At 35.1% G+C, this 24,879-nt stretch overlaps 1 protein-coding gene across 1 annotated transcript in view; it reads right to left on the bottom strand.

The window, feature by feature from the left end:
- Positions 1–24,879, bottom strand: part of LOC129230176 (gamma-aminobutyric acid type B receptor subunit 1-like) — a 38,305-nt gene that overhangs the window by 5,631 nt on the left and 7,795 nt on the right. Inside the window, exons 4-13 of the mRNA XM_054864578.1 lie at positions 23,998–24,099; positions 23,443–23,508; positions 18,542–18,733; positions 17,215–17,475; positions 14,263–14,326; positions 10,628–10,705; positions 9,936–10,086; positions 6,715–6,847; positions 6,092–6,199; positions 1,221–1,425 (exon numbers count right to left, since the gene is read on the bottom strand). Of these exons, the coding sequence (XP_054720553.1) occupies positions 1,221–1,425; positions 6,092–6,199; positions 6,715–6,847; positions 9,936–10,086; positions 10,628–10,705; positions 14,263–14,326; positions 17,215–17,475; positions 18,542–18,733; positions 23,443–23,508; positions 23,998–24,099 (1,360 nt within the window). The remainder of the gene's footprint in view (positions 1–1,220; positions 1,426–6,091; positions 6,200–6,714; positions 6,848–9,935; positions 10,087–10,627; positions 10,706–14,262; positions 14,327–17,214; positions 17,476–18,541; positions 18,734–23,442; positions 23,509–23,997; positions 24,100–24,879) is intronic.

Below are 24,879 nucleotides of genomic sequence, written 5' to 3'. Positions count from 1 at the left end.
CCACCGCAGAAAAGATTATTCTATATTTTGGAAAAATTCCATTAACATTTTGATTTAAACAAAGAGTTAGAAATAAGACATAAATCCTGAAGACAAGTGATGACACGGCCCTTTGTTTTTTTTTAAATTCATGGAGAGGAGGAGCATTTAGAAACCATACGTATTTTTTGAAGCGAATGTTAAATCATTTCCGAGAAAAACTTCCGAGAACATTGTAGCTCTAAGTCAAGCTAATAAAGATGAAAAAAAAAAGAAAAGAAAGAAAGTGACTACAATAACCCAAATTTTGAAGGATTTGAAGTTCAACAGCCCTCGATACATTCAATGGCTTCTAGAGTACAGAAAAACTTCAAACTATTTTGAAGCCAAGGATGCCAATGAGGATGTTTTTCGGACCTCGCGTTCCTCGAAAGCAATAACAAGAATGAGACAATAACACAGTTCAAAGCAAATAACCAACTTCTTTGGTGCTATACAGAAATATAAAAATAAAAAAGCAAGCATGCATAAATCTTTATGATTTTTTACCCCAACCTCATTTTTATGAGCTCTCGATTATAACGAGCAAATATTGCGGTCTCTTTTGGGTCTTTCTTTGCGGTCAGCAGAAGGCTCTTCTGCCTTTATATAGGAGTTTAGTAAGACCCCATTTGGAGTACGCTGTGCAGTTTTGGTCGCCTTATCTGAGGAAAGATATTTCTGTATTGGAAAGGGTTCAAAGAAGGGTAACTAGACTAGTAAGGAACTTTCAGATTTAGATTATAATACCAGACTTAATAGGCTTAATATGTATAGCCTGGAGGATCCGAGGGGACATGATACAGTTGTTTAAATTTATCGAAATGAATGATGTTAATGTATTAAATTTTGCACCGAAAGCTGGACGAGGGGTCGTTGTTTTAAGCTATTCAAATCTCAGGCCGACCTGGAAATAAGGAAAAACTACTACTTTAGTAGTGTTGTGGGCACTTGGAACAGCTTACCGGAAGAGGCGGTAATGAGCAAGGGGGGTAGATAGCTTTAAGAGGGAAATTGATGTTCATTGGGGACTAATAAATTGATTAGGACCAGCTTAGCAGGCCAAGAGCCTGTTGATGGTCGTCACATTTGTATTTGTATTTGTTTTTGTATTTGTTATAAACGAGTTTGACTGAAGTATATGAAACTGCTGAAAATTTTGACAGCAATTTGCAAACATGCTAGAAGAGCATTTTTCTTACCGAGCCAGACCGCATTGTTTTCCGATTCGCAGTGCTCCAACTGTGGCTGGATCTTAATGTCTTCTGTTTCCTCCGGTGGATCTTCCAGTGGGAAGTCCTCAAGCTTCCGCTGCAGAGGATCGATGAACTGCCAAGCCGACAGGATCAGCACGTCTATGAGCAGCAACACGCCGACCATCACGTACAGCTTCCAGCTGTGCACTTTCTGGTGGGAAAAACAAAATTGGTAATGGTGAATACTGTTCAGTGGACGAACAAAACTGCAAAAGATTTTTAAAAAAAAATAAAAAACGGTAAACTCCCGATCATCGGCGGTCGCATTATCCGCTGTTCGGGTTATCCGTGGGTCATTTCACATTTTTTTTCCTTCAACGTTGGTGACTTATGATTATGTTATTGCTTGTTTTTAGCTTTTACATTTTTTTTACAATAAATGTCATCGTTTTTAACTATAACTTAAATGTATTTGTGAGTTTTATTCCTATTTTTAGCTATTGTATACAACAGTATCGTTTTTTACCTATTATTCGGATTATCCGCGGTTTCGCTTATCCGCGGTTACTGTGTCACCCTAATCCGCGGATAATCGGGAGTTTACTGTATATAAAATTATCAGATATATACGAATTCACTGATCGAGTAACATTGGCGTCACCAAAAATTAAACTAGTGCCATAGCATGATAATTTGATAATGTTTTTTGGTAATGTTTGAAATGCAGGTAAATACTTTATTTTGACAAGGATGAAAGATCCGGTAACTTAACTGTTAAACTGGTAAGAGGCATTTTAGGAAAATGAAGAATCGAAAGAGTGGTCAACGATGAACACTATCTACTGGAATTCAGGGTTAATCCATTAGAACTATGGTTAAAATATCAACTATCAAAATATCACCAAACAGGCAATGGCTTCGTTCAGATGTAGAAACAATTTTCACCACTCTAGCCGACCACAAGAAGGCGTTTTAAGGTGACATCAAATCAAAGGATCATTATTGGAACGACGGGGGAGGGGGGGGGGTAAAGTGCAATTTTCAGACTCATATTGGGGGGTCTGGGGAATGGGGAGCTAATTTTTCAAAATATATGTCTCAAAAGCAACTTTAGGCAATACTTGGTTCAGTAATCTTCCTCTGTGGACGTTTGTTTCTCAATGGCAGTGATTCTCAACCGGTGCCGCCGAATCGGCACAGGTCGGCAGAAAAATTTGACGAGTTCCCAGAGATTTTTGCTCGTCTAGGTTTAAAAAATGCTAATTAGTCAAAAAACGGTAACACACCATCATAATCATGCCCGGATCTATAAATTTTGGGCCTCTATGCAACAAAATCTGTTGGGCCTCCTGCACAGAGGCCAGCAGTGTATATTTGCAACGTTATAAGTCTTAGTTCCAGTTTTTTCAATTTGTTTGAATTGTTGGGTGTTGGGCCCTTTAAGGTCGTGCCGCCCCCTCACTGCAGGGTCTGCGGGTACACAGATCCGGGCCTGATCGTAATAAAAATAATATCCTATGCGACATCTTAGTAATAAAAATTTTCTGTGCAGACGTTTGTCATCATAAGGCTTTTAAACGGCTGGACCGATTTTGATCAAATATTTTGCGTGTAATTGAGTTGTGGCAATCATGGTTTCAAAGTGCGATGGATTGAATCAGAAACGGGAACTACTTTGATATACCCCCCAAATCGGAAATTTGGCGACTTTTTTTGTTTTTGTTGACACAAAACTTTGTTGCCACAAAAATTGTTGCCACAAAACTTTAAAAAAAAACTCAAAAAATGGTACAAAATACAAGAAAATACTAAATTTGGCAACAGCAAAAAGCTAAAAGCTGAAAAAAACCTAAATTGGCAACACCAAAATAAGAAACAGGAACCCTAAAAAGTCCGTAGGAAATGCCAGATTTGGCGCGTAATTTTTGGGGGTGTATATCAAAGTTATACCCAGAAACGTTTTGGTTAATTAATTAATTAATTTAAACACTGGATGGTTATATCTCCCAAATGATTAATATTTGTTTTAACCTATTGTTGAGCGAGAACTGAAATAAATATTTAACCCGTTGCCAAAGGACAATAAGAAAGCCAGCTCTGCTTTTTGTAATGAAATTTCCTACTGTGATATGTCAACTGAGAATAGATAAAACGTAGAGCGAGAGAGTGAAGCCTTCATTTCTTGAAAGTAACGATTTTCGATCCCGTGATATATTTTAAAGTAAAGTACTGGAAGGTTCGCAAAACGTGTGTTCTGTCGTCGTAGTTGAACCATGTGACCGGATCGGTGTTAAGTTTTCGTAACCAAATGATCAGAAAGTATCTTACCTAGCAACATTTGTTTCTCGGCTGAAATCCATCTGAGTTTTGGCACCAATGTCAGGAATACTTTAAGTATTATCAAACTAATCAGTACATTATTAAAGGAAAATATGATGGAATTGAAAGACGAAACAAATTTTATTTTCTTCCAGATAAATTACAACAGGGAAGTTCTGTACACAAAAGATGAGTGTGGTGTCTTTGGTGGAAAGAACAAATTAGGCAATATATGAAATTTTAAAAGTTTTCGTTCAAAAGATCGAACTGCTAATCTGTCGGAGTTGGCTTCGCTCACTGACGGCTGGATTACAGTAACATGGTGACTTGGCGACTTTGGCTATAAACAATAGAGTTGCGGGATCATTTGTTTACATTTCAAAGCTACTGTTAATGTAATCTTATACATATAAAATCTGAGTATCTATCTATCTATCTATCTATGTCCAAGCTTCTTCTCCCGAACGACAGTGAACTGACCATCGAACCAGGTATCGATGGATTCGTAATCCTCCCGTCTTCATGTTTGGCTATTTAACATAATCCTCCGATAATAATTAGCGGAGATATCAATTAAAAACTTTTAATTATGACTCTTAGATTTCAAAATCAAATCCCTATTTTTCGAAGGCTTTCCTCCATTCAAATTATTATTCAGTGCTTCAACTCAACTTTCCGGATGAACGCTTTTATTAAAATTTACAGCATGAAGAAAATCATTGAAAAGAAACATCTGTTGCCATTTCTTTTTCTCGAATATAAAGAAATAAAATTAGGCTTTTGTTTTAAGGCTTTTCCTGTAATCAGGGTGTTTAAGTTGTTTACTTTTCGATTATTTTGCCGTAATCTGCAGCAAAATTTTGCTGTTTTTTTTTTTTTTTTTGTTCAAGCCTGATTGTTAAATACGCGTCACATGGCATAACTTTCATTTTCGAGGAGGACCGTGCACGTCGTAAAGTAAATGAGTGATTTACAAGTTATTTGAGTTCTTTGAGGGTTTGTACCTGGAAAACGGATTGATGTAATTCTTGTACGACCATGTGGATAGAATCCATCCAAATATTTATCTGAGTGGTATGTTGCATTAATAAACACCCGGGCAACGCCGGGTAGTAGACTATTTTATGTAAAAAGCGGATTGTTATTGTGCATAAATATTTCCGATATAGTCTATCAGATGTAATTCAGTTTAACGTGAGTAAAAATTATAGTTGATAATGCATATATTTTCCCCTTTTGTGCTGACTGAAAATGTACTCATAACTTGTATCATTGATAACGATTATTAACGTTGATGAGGTGTTTTGGCAAAAATATGTTTTACTGGTGTTTTGCAAACCTTGCTTTACGCGCATTTATTTATTCCTTAACGCGTTAGAAACTAGTGTCAGTGTACTACAAAAGCATCAACTGGACTGCTCTTACATTTTTTAGGTAGCCCGTGCAACGCCGGGCACGCAGCTAGTTTATTGTATTTTTTGTTTATTTGGCGAAATATTTCAAATTGCAAAGAATTGCTTCTCGTTTTTAAAGAGTTTTTAGTCATTTTAGTTGAAGAATGTGTTTATTTTACATCGGGAGGGGGGGATGAGTGATTTTCGCTTATTCAAAGAACTGTTTTTACCTTTATCATGTTTTAAAACGATATTCTTTCGACTGTTTTATTCTTTTTCATATGGGGGATGTTGCAGCGGGATTTTCCATTTGTTCTAGATGGGTAGTTAGTTTTTTACACTTAATATCTGAGGACGCTTTTTATCCTTTGAGTATGGCTGAAGGAACAAATCAAGTACGGGAAAAAAAATTTAATAAAACAACTGCTCAGTGGGCATTAGATAAATCAAGTTGTAATAAATATACGCATTCTAACACCAAGCACAGCTTAAAACATTTTCTTTTTACTTATTTTTTTCAACAAAACGGTTCAAACTGTCGATGGTTTATTAAAATTTTTAAACTTCTCAAATTACAAAGTTTAAACAAGACAACGTCTGTCGGGTCCTCTAGTCTTTTATGTGAATTTTGTGATTATTTTCCGTACTTTTCTATGATGTTTTCAGCATTCTTTATTACTTCTGTATAATTGTTACAATAATTATTTGTCTCATTCTTAAAAATTTAAATAATTTTGTAACAGTTCTGTAATATCAAGAGTTATTGTCTGTTAATTCATTTATTATTATTAAGCTTCATAAAAAATAAAGTGGAAAATATCTCAGTCCTTCGCACATGTTTTTGACGAGTATTTAACAGTCCTCGATTCGATTATTTTTGTTTGCGGAAAAAAAGAAAAAGAAAAAAACATTACCGGAACAACAGTTGTTGTTGTTTTTCCTTTTTCCTTTTTTTTTTTTTTTTTTTGAAGCTCTTAAGAAACGCTACTCTATGGCATTAAATGACGTTTACTTGAACCCCCTCAAAAGCATTTTCCAGCTATCTTTAGAGATAAAATGTATTACATTTTAATAGTTTAAAGACATTTAAAACACATAAACGTTGAATATCTCAGCAAATAATATATTTTGTTTTCTGTAGCTGAAAATCAGAAACGAAAGTACCTTGCTTTCTGTTTTCGATTTGGTGGTGAGTCTGTGAACTCTCCATATCTTCGAAAACATTGCTCCGTAAGACAACGTGAAACCGATGGTGAGCAACCATGCACGAGCCTGGAAAACAAAACGATTCATATATGCATCAAAATAAATTCACCATTTTGCAGATACTTAAAGTAAGAGAACAACTTTAGGAATAATGAAATTGTGACATACAGTGAAATCCCATTACAACGAATACCAATACGATGAAATATCCGTTTCAACGAAATACATTTTCTGTCCTGATTCAACTTCCTTTGGATTGCTTGGATTCCATTACATCGAAATTCCCGTTACTGCGAACAAAATTTGTGGTTCCTTGAGGAAGCGTTGTAACGGGATTTTACTGTATATTGCAAAGATGTGTTTCGGGAATACAAGGAAGCGTAAAACAATGATAATACTTTTGTATGCGTTTCTGTATGTATCAAAATTATTCCAGCGAGAGCTTGGTCACTCTAAAACTGTTCTGTTTCCCCCAATCACCACATCCGGTTAAACCCTCGCCAGGGTTGGTACGGTGGTGATTGGTGGAGTTTAAATAAATAAATAAATAAATAAACCAATGAAAAAAAGCAGCTTCTCACTTGGCATAGGGTATTGAAATTTTCTTCGCCAACGAATTGTCCATCCAACCCTAGAAGACAAGCGCACACCAGGCAGCATATGATCCCCACCAGTAAGATATTATTGCAGATAGGATGAGATAGCTGAATGTACCTAAAACGAAAAGTAATTTCCTATTATCAATTAAATAGAATGTTTTTAATCTACTTACAAAAAAATCTGCATGACATCGTTGATAAAGTTAATATAAAATTAATTTTAAATGCAAATAAATATCTAAAATATATTTTCATACCAATAATTCAGTACGATGCTTGCTATTGTTTACTCAATAATTTGAATCAATATTAAGTTTATAAGTTTGAAAACAGCAAAACATAATATCGTCATCTAAAAGTGTCGTATAATTATATTTGCAAGTTTCTGTTTGCTCGATGGCAACTCCGTCGTTTTCCTTTTTCTTCCGTTTGAATAACGGCTCTTCTTGTTCTTATATATTAGTGTAGTTTTGTGTATTAAAGCCTTAATTAGGTTGTAATTTTCATTATAACAAAAAGTACGCTTGCCACACGTCCCGGTTTGACCGAGTTCAGTTCCCGGTTTTCAGACGGTTTACTTCCCGTCCCGGTAAAAAATAAATTTCATTAGAGATGACCAAAAAAGTCTCAAAATGTTTAAATGTGCAGGATTATTTAGAATAATTACTTCTCCATTTATTTCACTTTACTCTATGAAAAGTGAAAACTACAGAAGACTGTTGGCCTCGTGACAATTAAAATATATTTAAATGTCCAGTAGGAAGACTAAAATTTATAATTTTCTTAAATCGCTAAATAAAATATCAAGTTCAAAAAATATTAGCGAACACTTTCAAATCAATATTTGCAAATGAATAATAAAAAAAAACAATGTATTAAAAATGAAAACTTTAACCACAACTTGAAAAAATTGATATCTTTGAGCATTAGGTGGGAGACTTAAATATTGTAGGAGAGCAAACATTTCTATTTAACGCTAATTATTAACTTTGCCATTTATATTTTTCAGCTGGCACAATAATGTGTTTTTTCTCCTCAAATACTACAAAAGATCAGAATTAAATACTATTTATATATTTATTGAAAGACGCTTTTACAGTTTCAAGGTATGTATTACATAAGCAGTAAGTTACCAACCCTAAGCCAGGGGTAAGACAGAGCTAGATGACATCTTCTACCAGCTCGGTTATTCCCTATTCTAGACTGATGAGTACAAACAAGGACGAAACTGCAGTCTCTGGATGAGATAACCAGGCTGTCGGTAAGTTGCATGTAGGTATTACATACCTTGAAATACTTGGTGAGGGGAAAACTTTAAAAGTTAGTAAAGCAAATTTAACAACAATAAAATTTCCAGCAAATCGCATCCCGGCAAGGAAATTGACGCAACTCTTTGGGGGAAAAGTACTAATCTTATACATATAAAATCTGAGTATCTATCTATCTATTTCCAAGCTTCTTCTACCGAACGACAGTGAACTGACCATCGAACCAGGTATCGATGGATTCGTCATCTTCCCGTCTTCATGTTTGGCTATTTAACATAATCCTCCGATAATAATTAGCGGAGATATCAATTAAAAATTATTAATTATGACTCTTAGATTTCAAAATAAAATCCCTATTTTTCGAAGGCTTTCCTCCATTCAAATTATTATTCAGTGCTTCAACTCAACTTTCCGGATGAACGCTTTTATTAAAATTTACAGCATGAAGAAAATCATTGAAAAGAAACATCTGTTGCCATTTCTTTTTCTCGAATATAAAGAAATAAAATTAGGCTTTTGTTTTAAGGCTTTTCCTGTAATCAGGGTGTTTAAGTTGTTTACTTTTCGATTATTTTGCCGTAATCTGCAGCAAAATTTTGCTGTTTTTTTTTTTTTTTTTTTTTTTTTGTTCAAGCCTGATTGTTAAATACGCGTCACATGACATAACTTTCATTTTCGAGGAGGACCGTGCACGTCGTAAAGTAAATGAGTGATTTACAAGTTATTTGAGTTCTTTGAGGGTTTGTACCTGGAAAACGGATTGATGTAATTCTTGTACGACCATGTGGATAGAATCTATCCAAATATTTATCTGAGTGGTATGTTGCATTAATAAACACCCGGGCAACGCCGGGTAGTAGACTATTTTATGTAAAAAGCGGATTGTTATTGTGCATAAATATTTCCGATATAGTCTATCAGATGTAATTCAGTTTAACGTGAGTAAAGATTACAGTTGATAATGCATATATTTTCCCCTTTTGTGCTGACTGAAAATGTACTCATAACTTGTATCATTGATAACGATTATTAACGTTGATGAGGTGTTTTGGCAAAAATATGTTTTACTGGTGTTTTGCAAACCTTGCTTTACGCGCATTTATTTATTCCTTAACGCGTTAGAAACTAGTGTCAGTGTACTACAAAAGCATCAACTGGACTGCTCTTACATTTTTTAGGTAGCCCGTGCAACGCCGGGCACGAAGCTAGTTATTGATATAAAATCTGAATTTAATGCTCTTACTTGTCACAAAACTTGCACAAAGTTAGCTTACCTAACTGGTGCAAAGTGGCGTAAAAGCGATGTAATCAATAGTGTGGCACATCATTAAAACTTAATAACTTTAAAGAATTTTTTTTGTATCAGGTATTTATTTTTAATTTAGACAACAAAAACTAACCAGTAAACATAACAATATATTGTTTCCTCGCGTATTGTTACATTTGAGACTAAAATACTTAAAAGTACTATAGCGTAAAACCTTGATTTACTCTAATGCTGTTTTTATTTATTTTTTATTTTTTTGTGAGTTATTGTGTCACTATCGTTGCCGGGGTGTGATATATATATATATATATATATATATATATATATATATATATATATATATATATATATATATATATATATATATATACAGCTCAACTAGCCAGAGCTGCACTATATATATATATATATATATATATATATATATATATATATATATATAGTGCAGCTCTGGCTAGTTGAGTTGTGACCTTGACTATGTTTACCTGTTTTAGGGGAGCTTAGTGAAAATATACGAGTTATTGGATCGGATTTTAGTTGGAATATTTTTGAAAACCTACTAAGAAAGTTTCTCGACTCAACTTAGCGCCAATTACCCCTCCCTATTTTCCGAAACAGAAGTAAACATTGTCAGAGTCGGAGCTCAACTTCTCGGAGCCTCACAATACCTTGCATGCCGGAAAAGAGTGTTGAAGATCAAAAGAGCAAGAGCCCATGCGATTCCAATGCTGGACACGGTGACCATGCTTATGAAGAGACTCAATGTCACGGTTCGCAAGACTTGAACGATTATGGTTCTGTCAGGAGGAGGTCGGCCGTCTGGAAGAGAAAAAAAGACGCAAAAGTAGTTACGTTTTCTGCACTTTTAAGTTTGTTTTAAAATGACACAGTCCATATGATGCAGTGAGAAGCAAAGGGATGTAAATGGCAAAATTGAAAATTTGGAGATAACCAGTACAAATGGTAGGTGAACCTCTCCTCTGTCTTGGGGCAAGAGATGGTACTAGTGGCCCTGGTAGGTGCTGTTATACAGCATGATTTTAAAAAGAAATCAATGAGAAAGCCTACCTAGGACCTTATCTTTAAACGCGTTTTACTCAAATCTTTAAAACGTCCACTTACATCCCTTTGCTTCTCACTGCCTCATATATTAATTTAAGTATATTTTGATTCTGCATCTCCGGTAAATAAGTATTTAGTTCTCATTGAATGATGAGCACCTATCTTTTTAGTTGCAACAAAAGATATTTCTTGGGAATCGTTTTAGGAAAATAATACGAGGGAATAGCATACAAGCAAGCAAAGCTCCCGCATTTCGAATTTTAAAAAGAGGAAGTGATAACAAATCTAAGCACATTACCTGCCCACTTTTCTTTCTTCAACCAAGTTAAATTATCTGTCTGTGTGTCGTAATAGCCAAGAAGAGTGTAGTTGCCATCTGTTGAAAGAAAATAAAAAGTTTTCAGCATTGATTTCAGTCTATATACATAAATGGCTACTTCTGCATTTGTGTATGTCCGGGGTAATCTTCAAAACTACTGGACGGATTTTAACATTTTTTCTCCATAGATAGCTACATTATCAGGAAGCAATTTAGGCTATAATTTATTCCTAAAAAACTTAGTTTAAAAAAGTTATGATGGAAAACAGTAAATTTCATGCACTTTCCCCATTAAATGATTAAATATAAAACCCATTGTTACAAAAATTCGTTGCCTTACAACAGCAATATTAATAGTAATCATAACGAAAATTTTTAATCAAGGCTTCTCAGGAGCAAACATGAATTTAAAGTCATTTAAATGTTCGGAAACTCGGAAACTCTACTTTTTTAACACTTAGGAAAACAAATTAGAGATCTTTGTGTGTGTGTGTGCGTGTGTGTTTTGGTGTACTATTTTTTGAATGAATAAAGCGCACGGTTTTTTTTAGTGATCTTTGTTTTTGATAGTTCATATTTTGTAAATTCTTTAAAATTTTTATATGCTTAAATGTCGTGCTTTCGTTTCTACCTGAGTCCTATTTCATTCTTTACACTTATTGCTATTTTACCTTTATGGGTAAGGAAAAAGTTCAATTTTTAATCACGTCAAAGCGGTGTGTTTTGAGTTCTTTCAGTTAAAATAGAAAATGAATGACCGCTGTATTCACCATTAACTGAACTACGCGGTTAAGCGCTTAACCTGGGGTTATCCCCTTCTTCTGTATTCACCGTTAACTTCAACTATGCGCTGATAGGTTTTCGAAACCAGGCGTGGTTGGAAAACCTAACCAAGCACAGGAAGCAAGGTTAAGGGCTTGGTTTGGCTTCTGAGCATGCGCATTTTACAAGTAAACATTTGAAACAATGGCGGACAGAGTGCAACTTCGCATACGGCAACTGCAATATATCGAGTTTTTAGAACTCAGAGACGCGTATATAGAGATGACGCGTTCTTTTTTGTTACCTATTTCCATTTTCTTTACCAACAAGCTACTTTATATAAAAAGATAAAAAAGTTATCACGCTTATGACAACAACACCACGAGCAAAGATCGACTTTACCTCTACCACGAACTCTACACAAGCGCAAAGATGAAATAACAGTAATGAAGAAGAAAACGTGTGAAAGTCATATGATCTTTATTAGCCAATAGGATGTCTGCGCTTATAACCGCATGAAGTTTGGTTGAGTAACTTCTTGTTGAGAAACTCCGAGGTGTTTTTCGTCGGTGGATACCGAAATTTTAACCTCGCGGTAACAATCCCAACTACGAGTTAATGAACCTCGCGGTTTAAGGCGTGTGGTTAGGTTAACGGTGAATAAGGCGGTGAAAGTAGCGATTGTTTCTCACAATTATTACTGACCCAGGCTATACGCCGGGTATTTTTGCTAGTGTCAAATAAACTGTAAAAAGTAAATAAAATGTCAAACATATTAGATATCTTTCATTCTAGTGCCTAGGCACTACTTTCATGCATTAAATGCCCTAAGTCTCGTTTGGTTGACTTACGATAACGAAAGCGAAACTGGAAGGTCATGGGCTTCAAATCTAAAGTTGCAGTTGTTGCTTTGATAAATGATGAGACGGAGTGGTTATCATGATACATTATTTTCCCGAAGTCCTTATGACATGTTGTCATTTCTCATCGAATTATCCATGGAGTTTTTCTGCTTTTTCCTAAAAGAAACTGAGGAAGCCCGCCATAGAAAGTCTTTAGGAGGGCATCTTCTCCCTAGAATGCTCTGCATTGAAAAGTAAGTGGAATGGAGAGGGATGACGGCGATGAAAAAGAGAGATGGTGATGCACCCTTCAACCCACACTGTTTAAAAGTAGTGCCTTAAAAACCGGAAATAATGCTTTCATAGTCAAAACAAACATCATTTTTCTCTTAATATACTATGAATCAGCAACCATTCTGTGTTCATAGTGTAAAGGAAAATATTGGACATCCCTTTTATAATTTAAACCTTTTCAATCCATAACATTTCTAAAGCGATTTACCAATAAGTCCGAGCGGAAAGTGCCTCAACTTTTCATCGCAATATGCAGTGTAAAACTCATTTCTAAACTAGTAACGTATGAATTCCTTTCAGGTTTTTCTGTTTTTTATGTTGAGGATTTGATTTCGCCTTTTGAATTTTCCATTTCTAGCGGGTGCTTCTCCTGAGCGGTGACCCCTCCAGCTACTCGTCTTCGTTCCCATTCACACACAATCCTCCCGACTTTACACGAAAACAACATCCCGCACACTACATTTAACATTCAGCACACAACGTCCAGCATCCAACACGCAACATCTAGCATTCAGCCCCTGGTATTAATATCAACTTTGACAATTTGAGTTCAAATTGTCGCTAGCACTCATTAGTTTTTGAATTTTTTTTTAGCAGTAGAGCGGTTTCTACGAAAAAAGGCGCTACCGTGTTTAAGCGTGTGTATTTGAATGTTTTTTTCAGCCGTAGATGTTGTACTCTGGAATGTGCCTTCTTTTCCTCAATTTTCATGTTCATATGTTCAAGTGTTCAGATTAAAGCTGATTTTTGTTTTAGGAATGTTGAGCTGTCGTTTCATCAAGTTGAATTGAAATTGCGCTCCCAATTACACAAGCTATTCGATAGTGATTGAACACAAATTATGTTTGGTCACAGTTCTGATTGCGATAGGAGTCATTTGTAGAAACCAGAAACTTAACGAGTAAGGACAAGGGCCTACTATTACAATTTATGATTGTGAAAAGAATTGTTTGAATTCAAGATATCAAAATTCAATGCGAGGGCTTGGATGCTAGAAGTTGTGCGTGCGTGAGTGTTTTATTTCAATTTTAGAAAGAAGATAGAAGAATGAGAGAGTATTGCTGCATCATCGGTGCGTTGAGAAATTGGATGGAATTTTGAGGAACGAGTGAATCAGTGACGTTGGTCATGCTTCAATCCAAATCATGTCGCCGCGATAGAGAAAAGGGATCCTAGAGAGTTAAATATTGTACAGAATATTTTAAATTTATTTAAATATGTGGAAGCAGTAATAGCGTTTGACCAGGTCACATGCAAACTTTGTCGCTTTAACGAAAAGAGTTTAAGCTTTAATGACGTATATGCTCTGAGAGCTTCATTAAAATAGTTTAAAGAATAGACCAGCTTTTGTTTAGCTGTTGCTGCTGCTATGTATAAATGTGCCAGAGGAGGATTTGGCTCCGAAAAATGAAGTTGCATTCCCAAAAGCTCTGTTTGGACATATTGTAGGTTTAATTTGTGTTATGTTTAAATTTTGTATTGCCCACCGAATGATATCTTGTTTTTAGTCGTTTTAGACCAGATCAATAGAAATATTTTCTAGAATGTTTTCATAAACTAAAAATTGAAGAAGAAAGATAAATGAAATATAATTATCGGGTAAGTAGTCTCAATATAATTTTAACTGAAATTAATTATAAATCTCTTTATGGGTTTTGTATTAAACCTATTATTATTAAAATGAAAATGTTATGCACGAATGGAAGAAATGCTTACCAATCATTTGCTCCACTTGCGTCCAAGCGATTCTGTCACCCTTTGATGAAAATGCGACGTAACCCTGGAAAAGAATTTTGCTTCAGAAAGCGCTGTCAATAATTTCGTTTTTTTTCCTCTCCTTTCGTGTTGTTATGGTTTGGAAGACGGGGGGGGGGGGGGGGGGTAATGTAAAGTGCCAAAAAATCAGAGATTTATGTTTTGCTATTTTCACTGACTAAAAAGAATCATTATTTTACTATTTTCTGCGTTTATTCGAAAATATTTTTTATTCTCTCATAAAGGTTTTTTCTTTTTCCGAAAACCAGTCAGGTGCACTAAGCATAACATAGTTTACAAGACTGCTATATGGACAGTCCATTGTCTTCTTCTAGAATCGAATATCAGCAGAAAAAAAACAAAGGAGAAAAGCATCCGAAACGTTGAATCCGAAGTTATTATCTTCAGCTGCGTTCACATTTTGGCGAAAGTGGACGTCGCATTTGAAAAAAAATCGGCCGATATATTTTCCTATTTCGTTATAATCAGGGCCGTCCCGACGGGGCGGCGAGCGGGGCAATCGCCCCGGGCGCCACGAAATGAGAGACGCCGCAAGGCGCCCCTCGTTTTGACGGAACACGACGACATTCACACGAAAATGACATTTTCACGATGGGCGCTTTGCGGCACCCCTCATCGTATAAAATGCCCCGATTGTATAAAATTAGGGGTGCCTTGCGGCGCCCCCTCATTTCGTGCATAATAGATACACAGTTATAGACACATAAAAATCATTGCAATGATTCTCTATTTTTTCCTAAGGCACGAAATTGTTCCCCCCTCTCTCTCTAAGTCTCCAAAACATTCGTTTCCTTTGTATCATTGAAGCAGATACAATTTTTGAGAATATAACTGCTAAGAATCAAACAAAAGGTACTTCTCCTTTGTCTAGTTCTCACCAAATTTGCTTGAATACTGCCCCTGCGTGCAGTGACGTAACCATAAAAAGTTTTAAGAGAACACATTCAAAAAAAAAAAAAAAAAAAAAAATCTCTTTGGTCGGATAGGAAAAAAGGTCAAGAGTTGTTCGGTCAAAATTTTGAGCATTTAGTTTTAAAAACGCAATTTTAGCCTTAAAAACGTGATTGTAGGACATGTTTATTGACGTTACGGTAAGGGCTCAGAGACTCTTTAAGATCGATTATTTTTTAAATAGATTGAAATCAATTCCTTCTCCACCTGCAAGTTTTCGAAATTGAAGTTTCAAAAACGCAACTTTAAACAAACTTTGAAGATTTTATGGATAGGAGGATATGGAACGTTTCCCACAGGAAAATTGCTTAAAAGTATGGTTCAAAAAAGTTAAGCAATGTTTTACATTCAGGGGCTGTTCAACTTAATTTTTTTGTAAGTGTCGTTTAAAAAATCCATTGCTTGTGATATTAAAGAAAGGCGGCATGGGGACCCTTGCACGAATATTTTCTCAAACTCAAGTCTTAAAATGCAATTTGTAAGGCCATATTTTGTAATATTAGGCCCTGAGATTTTTCGAAATTAGAGCTCCAAAAACGCCATTCTGAGCGATTTTCGATGTTGATGAGTATTTGTGAGCTTCTCCCTAAAACTCACAAGTATTTGATGCAAAAGAAAAACAGCTTTTTTTTATAACATATATGAAAGCTGGTATTAACTTGGTACAAGTAAAACTAAAAAACTCTGGAAAAGAATCATTGGATGAGTCCAGATCGAAATTTAATTTTGATGTAATTTACTTCGATAAATAAGTTTTCTATTTATAATCAGCAAATTATTTATTCGTGTTCTTCATTTGATTAATATGAATAACCAACTCAGTTTTGATTGCTAGTTTTTATCTAGTGGAATAACATTTTACTAGATATATATTTGGATTTTCAACATTTCCCTTTTTTCGAAAAGTTTTTGGGACATTAATGTTTCACAAATATTTGAAACAGATTCATTGCTTTTGTTTTAATTTGTATTATGCATAGCCCTTTGATTGTTCTGTTCATTAATATGTAAAAAAAAAAGTATCTGTCATGCATTGATGTTATAACTAACTTGATTTTTCTGTGTGTATGGGGGGGGGGCTCCAGGAAACTTTCGCCCCGGGCGCCGTCTTATCTTCGGACGGCCCTGGTTATAATAGTATTAATTTTTCATGAAAATTGTATCAAAATAAACCTTTAAAAGTGATTAAAAATTTTGAAACAATCTGGGGATTTCTTTTTTTTCTTCTTTTTTTTGTGATCTTTAGAGGAAAACACATTAACACAGAAAAATCACCTGTTAATATACAGGGTGTCCGAAAAGTCCTTGACACATTTTAAAAAAATCATAGAAAACCAACAAATTGTCGTATGAATTTGCGGTTTGTACCATAATACTTCACAGGTTCAGGAGTTTCTATGACATTGAAAAAAAAAAAAATGAAAAGGGGGAAAAAAAGAAGAAAAAAGGCATTTCGCAGCCAGGGTGTCAGGAAAACGCAAAAAGGAACAAAAATTACTAAACGAATAATTACAAGCATAGCAGACAATTTGTTGGTTTTCTATGAATTTTTTTAATGTGTCAAGGACTTTTCGGATACCCTGTATTTTTCCAATAATGTGAGTAGTATGAAATCTGTTTCCTACCCTAAAAATTCTGATGCTTATTTTTCTTTTTGTTGTTCCAACTATTATTGGAAAAAAATCAAAACCTTCTGTTTTTGGAGCAAGTAGTTTATCTAGAGAAGTAAAGAGCATTAAATTAACTTAATTAAATCTGCCACTTAACTGCGTCCAATTTTAGTGGAACAAATTCGATTTAAGTATGCATCAGTTACGTTTTTTAAAAATTGTTTTTGAAGTTTCAACCCTACCATGATGAGTTACCAAACTAAAGGTTCGATGCGATGTTAAAAGTTGCCTACATACAATCTGCATACATTTTTATATTTAACCAACTTACCGATACACCTAAAAATTGGGTAGAATTCATCGCTGAGTAGATCTGCTGAGCTATGAACTGGTTATCATAGGTAAAGTTCTTGATCGTCAAATCGGGGTTTGCTTCCTTCAGTTGGTTGATGGTCTTGTTCAGAGCCAGCGCGATGGCCCAGATGGCGTCATAGGCTAGAGGAGCTTCTTGGTAACCCTCAGGTCTGCGCCCTATGTAGCCATATTTTTCTTTCAGGACCTCCTCATAGCGTTCCAGAAACTCAGCTGATGTCTGAAAAACACATTATTACGTAATTTTGTAAGTTCTGTGTGAACCTGTAAAAAGTTTATACAAAATGGCTGTAAGTGGGTGTGTTTGTGTGTATGTTCTTCATATAAATCCAGTTAACTGCGGATCATTGCCAAATTTGGCACAGAGTTCTCATTGATGTCATAAATTCACATGGACGGAAGGGGGGGGGGAGGCCGACGAGGGACTATGTCACCCTAGTCGGAGACTAGAGACCCGTCCCTTGAGGGGGCCCGACTTGGAATCAGATTAGTATAAATTTGACCAGTTTTATGGGGGGAGGGGGAGGCTGCCGCTATTGGAAGAGAAAAAACCTCCACAATATGTTTTCCCATACAAATCCAGTTTACGTCAGATTTTTGCCAGATTTGGTCAATTGGTCCTTTGATGTTCAGGGATTCATATAGGGCGGTTTTCGCCAGAAAATCCGTGAAACAGAATGTTTACGTCTATTAATACAATTTTGGAATTAAAAAAAAAAATTGAATTTTGTTATTTTGAATTCAAATTATGTTTTACGCAATCACGAGTGTGTGTGTGTACGTAGGCGTGTGTGTTTGTGTGTAGGGGTATGTGTATGTGTGTGTAGGCATGTGTGTTTGTGTCTGTGTGCTGGCATAAGTGTGTGGGTAGTTGCGTATATGAATCTGTGTGTGTGTGGTTGTATATGTATGCGCGTGTGTGTAGGACATGGATGCAACTGGAGACGGCTTTCTCTATAGGAGCAGCATCGTGAGGACCCGGTCGACGGTGATGGTGCGTAGGGTGGCGGTGGAAAAAATGATAGGACACCAAAACAGTCAAGTGAGAACAATAAGCAATCGTGATTGCTCAACAAAGAAGTCTGAATTTAAATGTTGAGTCATAAAATTGCTCTTTTCCACACTTTGACGGAAAATTTTAATTTTAATTTTTTTTTAAATTTCAACCTGATTGCTGAACATGCGTCACTCTACACAACTTTTATTTTCGAGGTAGACCGTTCAACGCCGAGCACGAGCAAAGCAAATAGTTCTTTATAAAAATTCCGTATAAAACTAAGCCTCACCATTCCGGAGATAGTGGGTTCGGAGCCTTGGTTCAGCATGAGAGCTTCGGTGGTGAGATGACCCTCAACAGCCTCCTTCATCTGCTGGACTGTGCAGTCGTGTCCTTTGTCCAAGAAAGTGTACCATTCGTCTTCGTACCAACCAATCAAGAACCACACGTATTGTTTACCGTAGACCTTCTGTTTGTAAGCCTGGTGGATGAAACAAGCATAGGCTCATATACTGTGACTAGATTCATCTAAGGATTTTGCTGCCCATTTAGACCGTGGAGGTAAAATAAATGTTTAAGATAATTTACATGTGTTTCCTTTCGTTAATGATACAAAAATAAAATTAGGCAAAAAAATCTTTTTTACGGAGAAATAACAGTCTAATACCTTGAAAGAGAAGAAATAACAACATTAGTTCTCAGCAGACGAAGTAATAATAAGAAAAAAAAAATATTGAAAAGAGAAATAAGAAAATTAATTTCTTAAACGTGAGAGTAATAGAAATTGTTTATTAAAAGGTATAGTAACAAAACTATTTCCACAGCGACGACAAAAATCAGTTTCTATACGGGTTGTATGGAATAAACCAATTAATAAATAAATAACATGAGACACTGTATTATAAAAAAAATTACATTAATATATTTCTGAGAGAAAAAACACAAAAAATATTACCTAAAAGAAGCAACAAAATACCTTTGTTTATGTAAATCGTCTGTAAAATTTTTTAAAAAATTTAATAGAGGAGCAATAAAAAGTACTTCCTAGTGTGAAGTGTAACAGAAGAATTCTGCTGCTAAAACTACTTTACACAAAAGGTATTTCCTTGTAGTGAAAGGTATGCTCTAATAATAAAACTATTTTCTAACCAAGATAAAAATAACAATTTTTTCCTAAAATTACAAAATTGCGAAAATTATTTCCTCAAAAGAGAACTAAAGGAGAATTTTCCTAGAAAAGCACCAACAAAAATTATTTTCTAGGAGGATAATGAAAAGGGAGCAAAAATCTTTAATAAGGATAATAAATAATTTAAAAAAACTTTTAAAAAGACACATATCTTTCTAAAACGAGCAAAAATGAAAAGGTTTTCCAAAGTAAAGCAATAATGTTTTGTGTTCAAAAGGGTATGAGGAAAAATTACAAAGCTTTTAAAAATATCGTTAAGTAAGGCTACTTGGACCCGAAATTTCATACTTTTTGCGAGATTTACACTGAATGCTTTGTTAAACCCATAATGTGAACTGATAACCTTGTTTGTACTACTTTTCAGACGTTCTGCTACCACCTAAAGCTTTTTTAAACAATTTTAACTCTTTATCTATTTTTTTCTATTTTTAAAAATTGGGTTTCAAGTAGCCCCTCCGCTGGGGCTGCTTGGTCCCACTCAGCAAATCCATCAGAAAAAGCTGTAAAACAGATAGTGGTATCAAGAAGGACCAATGATTTTGAAAAATAAGCTCAAAACGAACATTCTAGTGAGGAAATTATTTATATAAATTGCAAATTATTTATATAAATTAATATAAAACCAACGCATACATAAAAACATATTTTTAGGCAAACATAATTCCTCAAATAGAAAGATAATCTAACTAAAGCTAAAACCAATTGAAATGCTCATTATTTAAACATTAGAAAGAAGGAAAACCCTTCAATTTTAATGGCTTGGGTGGATCTTTTTTTTTCTTTGATATTATTTAATACCTGCTCCTCCTAGTTACTAAATAACACAGGATGCCCAGGCTTGTTTTGTGAACGAGCTTTTAATTTCCTTTTTACAGTTGATATACTTAAGTCAAAATGGGCTGATGCCACTCTAAGACATTTCTCTGGAATTAGTTGAATCTGGACACAATTGTAATTTTTCCTTTTAATAATCCGCATTATTTCCTACTTCAAGGGGTTCTCTTTTACTTTCGGACCCTTTTTATCCCCAGATCTGCAAAAAAAAACGGGTATAAATAGTAACTGACCTCTTTATTTTAAAAGATTAAACCTTACTTAACATAATTTAGTGATAAAATGAGGTTTTGAGCTGTTTGAACGCTGGGTTCAAGTAGCCCCATTTTAAGGCAACCAGTGCACTTTTACTAACTTATATTGGTTGCTGTGTTAATTATATAGCTATAACCTTAAAAAACTGTTATTTTACTAAGAAATAGAATGAAAACATAAAACTATCTTGAACTTGATGATATCAGGTGTTTATATGAACTTACATACATGTGAAAGTTTGCAGGCACAAAAAACAACTGTTTAGACAACTTGCAATCATAACCTCAATCAGAAAAATGCGGGAATAGCAGAAACTTTGTTTCTTGCTCCAGTCTCTACCTAGTACTGCTACCTGTCAACCGAGAAAGGTTTTTAAATCTATACATTGAGATATATAGGACCAGGACCGCTTTCAAACACTTTTTTCCTCATGGGTTCAAGTAACCCCTGGAGGCTCAAGTAGCCCTACTTTACGGTACTTTTATTGATGACAAGAATCTAGGCATCACGGACCTCAAAAACGTGGGTTGTTTTCGAAGTTTGTAAAGATTCAAAAGTTCATTATTGCATTGAAAGCAGGTGCATTCACTCTGCACTTGCTTTCAGGTTTGAAATAAAATTGTTAATTTTATTAACAATTAACTTTCTTCTTTTTTGCTACTATTACTCATTTTTACTTTCTTCTATATCTAATATATAGAAGAAAGTATTGGATTCGTGCAAATTTTCGAATTTCGAATTTTGACGGATTCGAACGTTTTGAGGTGTGCTGAGTCCATTTCGACCATTTTTGGAAAATGTCTGTCTGTCTGTGTGTGTGTGTGTATGTATGTATGTGTGTGTGTGTGTGTATGTATGTGTGTCACGTCTGTGTGTGACCAGTTTTTTGTGGCCGCTCTACAACAAAAACTACCGCATGAAATCGAACGAAATTTAGTACACATATGTGTCCCTATGTGAACTTGTGCCCATTAGTTTTTTGCGCGAATTCCTCCAAGGGGGGTGGAGCAATGGGACGTTTTTCGAGTTACGCGTGCTTGCTATTCCTCAGGAAGTTACTGGCGGAATCAAACAAAATTTGGTCCATATGTTGGTATTAACAGGAACAGGTGCTGATTCAATTTTGGTGTCAATAACTCAAACGGGGGTTGAGCTGTAGAACGTTTTTTGTCGTCAATTGTGACTGCTGTATCTCAAGAAATAATGAACGGAATGAAAGAAAAATTTATCGGCAAGTAGCCCTTAGTGGGTATAAGAACTGATTTTATTTTTGTGTCAACAGCTAAAAGGGGGGTAGCGCAATCACCCGTTCTTTTTTTCCATTTTGAGTGCCCTATCTCAAGAAGTAATGCTACGTTCTGGTTGAAATTTGGAATATATGTGAATCCATATGTAAACAGGCTTTGGTTCTATTTTGACGCCGATCGCTCCAAGAGGTGTTGATTTTTTTTTTTTTTTTTTTTTTTTTGCGAATAAAAATATTTTTATTAATGCAACAATTAGAAAGATAAATCGTAATAGATTGTCGTCTGCGTATTTCTCGTGATTTTAATTGTATGGAAATGATAGGAAACATTATCTCAATGATTTAAAATATTTAACTGTTGCCATGTTGCGTTTGTTAACAAATAAAATATTTGTAATTAATTCAAGCAAGGCTTTTAAAATAACTTTCAATTTTCGCTCTTTGCTTTGCTCTTGCAATAATTCAGACATTGGGATGGTCGTCAAGTTTTTGCATGTGTAATTTTTTTTTTTTTTTTGTTGGGAATATTGCTTCCTCGTCAAGCAATGGGAGGGATCAGAAAAAAAAGAAAAATATAGAAGAAAGTTTCGTGATGGCCACAACATACTAGTTGCTTCTGATATGGATTAAAAAGCTTCTCCCATGCATCAGAACAGAGCTAGTGTAAGAAAAGCGTTATGTATAATACAATGGACTATTATTTTTCAATGAAAACAATAGACTTTTTTTTCCAAAACCAGACACAGGAATGTTCGATTAGAAACTCTCTATAAATGATGTCACATTTTTTTTTCAACTTTTTGACCCCCCCCCTCCCCTCTTTGTTACCCCTCCCTTGCCTTTGTCACACGTCATGCTATTTTTCATAAACATTCTTATAAAAAACAAGTTATGTCGCACTTCTTGTTACTCCTTTCCTCCCTCTTGTCACAAAACCGCAATTTCTGCTTTTATATAGAAGTTTGGTAAGATCTCATTTGAAGTATGCTGTTCAGTTTTGGTCTCTTTATATCAGGAAAGATATTTCCTTATTGGAAAGGGTTCAAAGAAGGACTACTAGGCTAGTGAAGGTACTTTTCGATTTAGTTCCAGATTTGAAAGTCTTAATATGTATAGCTTGGAACAGAGGAAAGTCAGAGAGGGCATTATTCAGTTGTTTAAATTTACCAAACTGAAAGTTGTTAGTAAGATTAGATTTTTCACGGAAAGCGGGACGAAGGGTCATTGTTTTAATCTATTCAAGTCTCTGGCTAATCTAGATATTAGGAAAAAATTTACTTTAGTAAGGTTGTGGCACTTGGAACAGCTTACTGGAAAATGCTGTAATGAGCTAGGGAATGGGTAGCTTTAAGAGGGCCATTGATCTTCATTGCGAACAAATAAGCTGACTTGGACCAGCCTAGATGAGTCCAGAGCCTGTTGCTGGTCCTGACATTCACATTTGTATTTCATGAACCCCCTATCCTCTCAAAGCGTGATATCATTTATAGACAGCCCCTTAGGAGTAATCACCCTCACTCAGAAGCCATTACTCCTGAAAACGAGGCGACGAGCGGGAAGGGGAAAAAGTTATACAGCATAGCTCCTGAAAATGAATTGTAACTGAGAAAACTTGAAAAAGCTTTAGCTTAAATCTTTTCATAAAAAATCGACGGAAAATACTTACCTCACAAATAACCTTTCTGGCAGCCGCGACATAAAACATTCCAACTATGATTCTCGCATCTTGCCTCTGAAATGAAAAATTACTTTTTATTTACAGCAAAATAAATAAATAACAATAACACTAGAGTAGCGAATATCCAAAGCAATTTGAATCGGGAATAATTGCGCAGCAGATTTTTTGGGGGGGAACTCAGCATTCACGAAAAAAATTGTACACGTGTCATAATGGTAACGTAGAACCCCAAAAAAAAAACATGTTGTGCGCATTTCCAACAACCTGGTATGCTTACAAACTCGGCCATGTTTCAATCCGCATTTGGTCGAGTTTTCAAGACTCTACCATACTGAATTTTAAAAAAAAGCACGTACTTAAAGATATATCTTACAAATAACGCAAAGCCCTGGCTAGTCTCGTTTAACAAGTTCATGAAAGTAAATTACTATACGGAGAGCAAAATTTAAATGCCAAGAGGTACAATTTCGTTTAATCGATGTTTCGATTGATCGGAACTCGGAAAATGGATATTCTATTTCATTAACTATTTTTTCCACTTACCACAAGATTTTTGACTGCATCGGTAGGGTCTGTGAGGAAGCTTTGCCTTGTAACGATTTCGATGCCATTTTCTTTGCACTTCGCTTCCAAATCTTCTCCTGTCTGTCAATAAAGAAAATAGTTTAAGAAAAGGAAATGAAGAAATTATTTGATAGAGTTACATAAATTCAAAAGTAGACATCGGATGCAGAACGTAACATTTTGGACCACAACTACCAATTGTTTTTTGAGATTAATTTGGCACCAACAAAACTTTTGGGCTTATAAAATCTATAGGGGCCTTAAGAAAATCTAGCGTAAAAAAAAAAAAAAAAAAAAAAAAAGCGTCATCGGAAAAGGTTTTTTAAAGTCAATTTGCGAAACGAAAACAACGCATACACGATACTATGGGTGATGATGGTGATGATGATCATGATTAATATTAGTAATAGTAAGTAATAGTAAAATATTAATAATAAATTAATAATAATTTCTGTGCACAGAGAAAATTGGGTTTGTTTTCTTGTCATTGAGCTTAAATCTTTTAGCAATACAATATCAACACTAAGCATATGACAGATAAATCTAATTTCATTTAGCTATCTCAGCAGCTGTTCAAGTCGGTAAAACTACTGGATCCGTTTGTCCATTCCGCTCAATGTGAAACAATAATGAAGTTTGGTTAGCTACTACTTCATTCTGCGACAAATACGCACGCAAAAACCTGGTTCGAAGCATTTTAAATAGTTTAGTGAACAAATGCCACGTTCTTAAAAGCCAACTTAAATTTATTTTGTGTGTATGTTACTCTGGATTAACTTAAAGAATAAATTAAGAACAATTTGCGTTATATTACCAACCAACAGCACACGCAATCAGACAAGTACGAGGGTCGATCCAAAA

The sequence above is a fragment of the Uloborus diversus genome, chromosome 9 (assembly GCF_026930045.1).
Source record: "Uloborus diversus isolate 005 chromosome 9, Udiv.v.3.1, whole genome shotgun sequence".
Classification (NCBI taxonomy): Eukaryota; Metazoa; Arthropoda; class Arachnida; order Araneae; family Uloboridae; genus Uloborus; species Uloborus diversus.
Note: the sequence above shows the minus strand (reverse complement) of the source record. Positions and strands in the feature narration are given on the sequence as shown.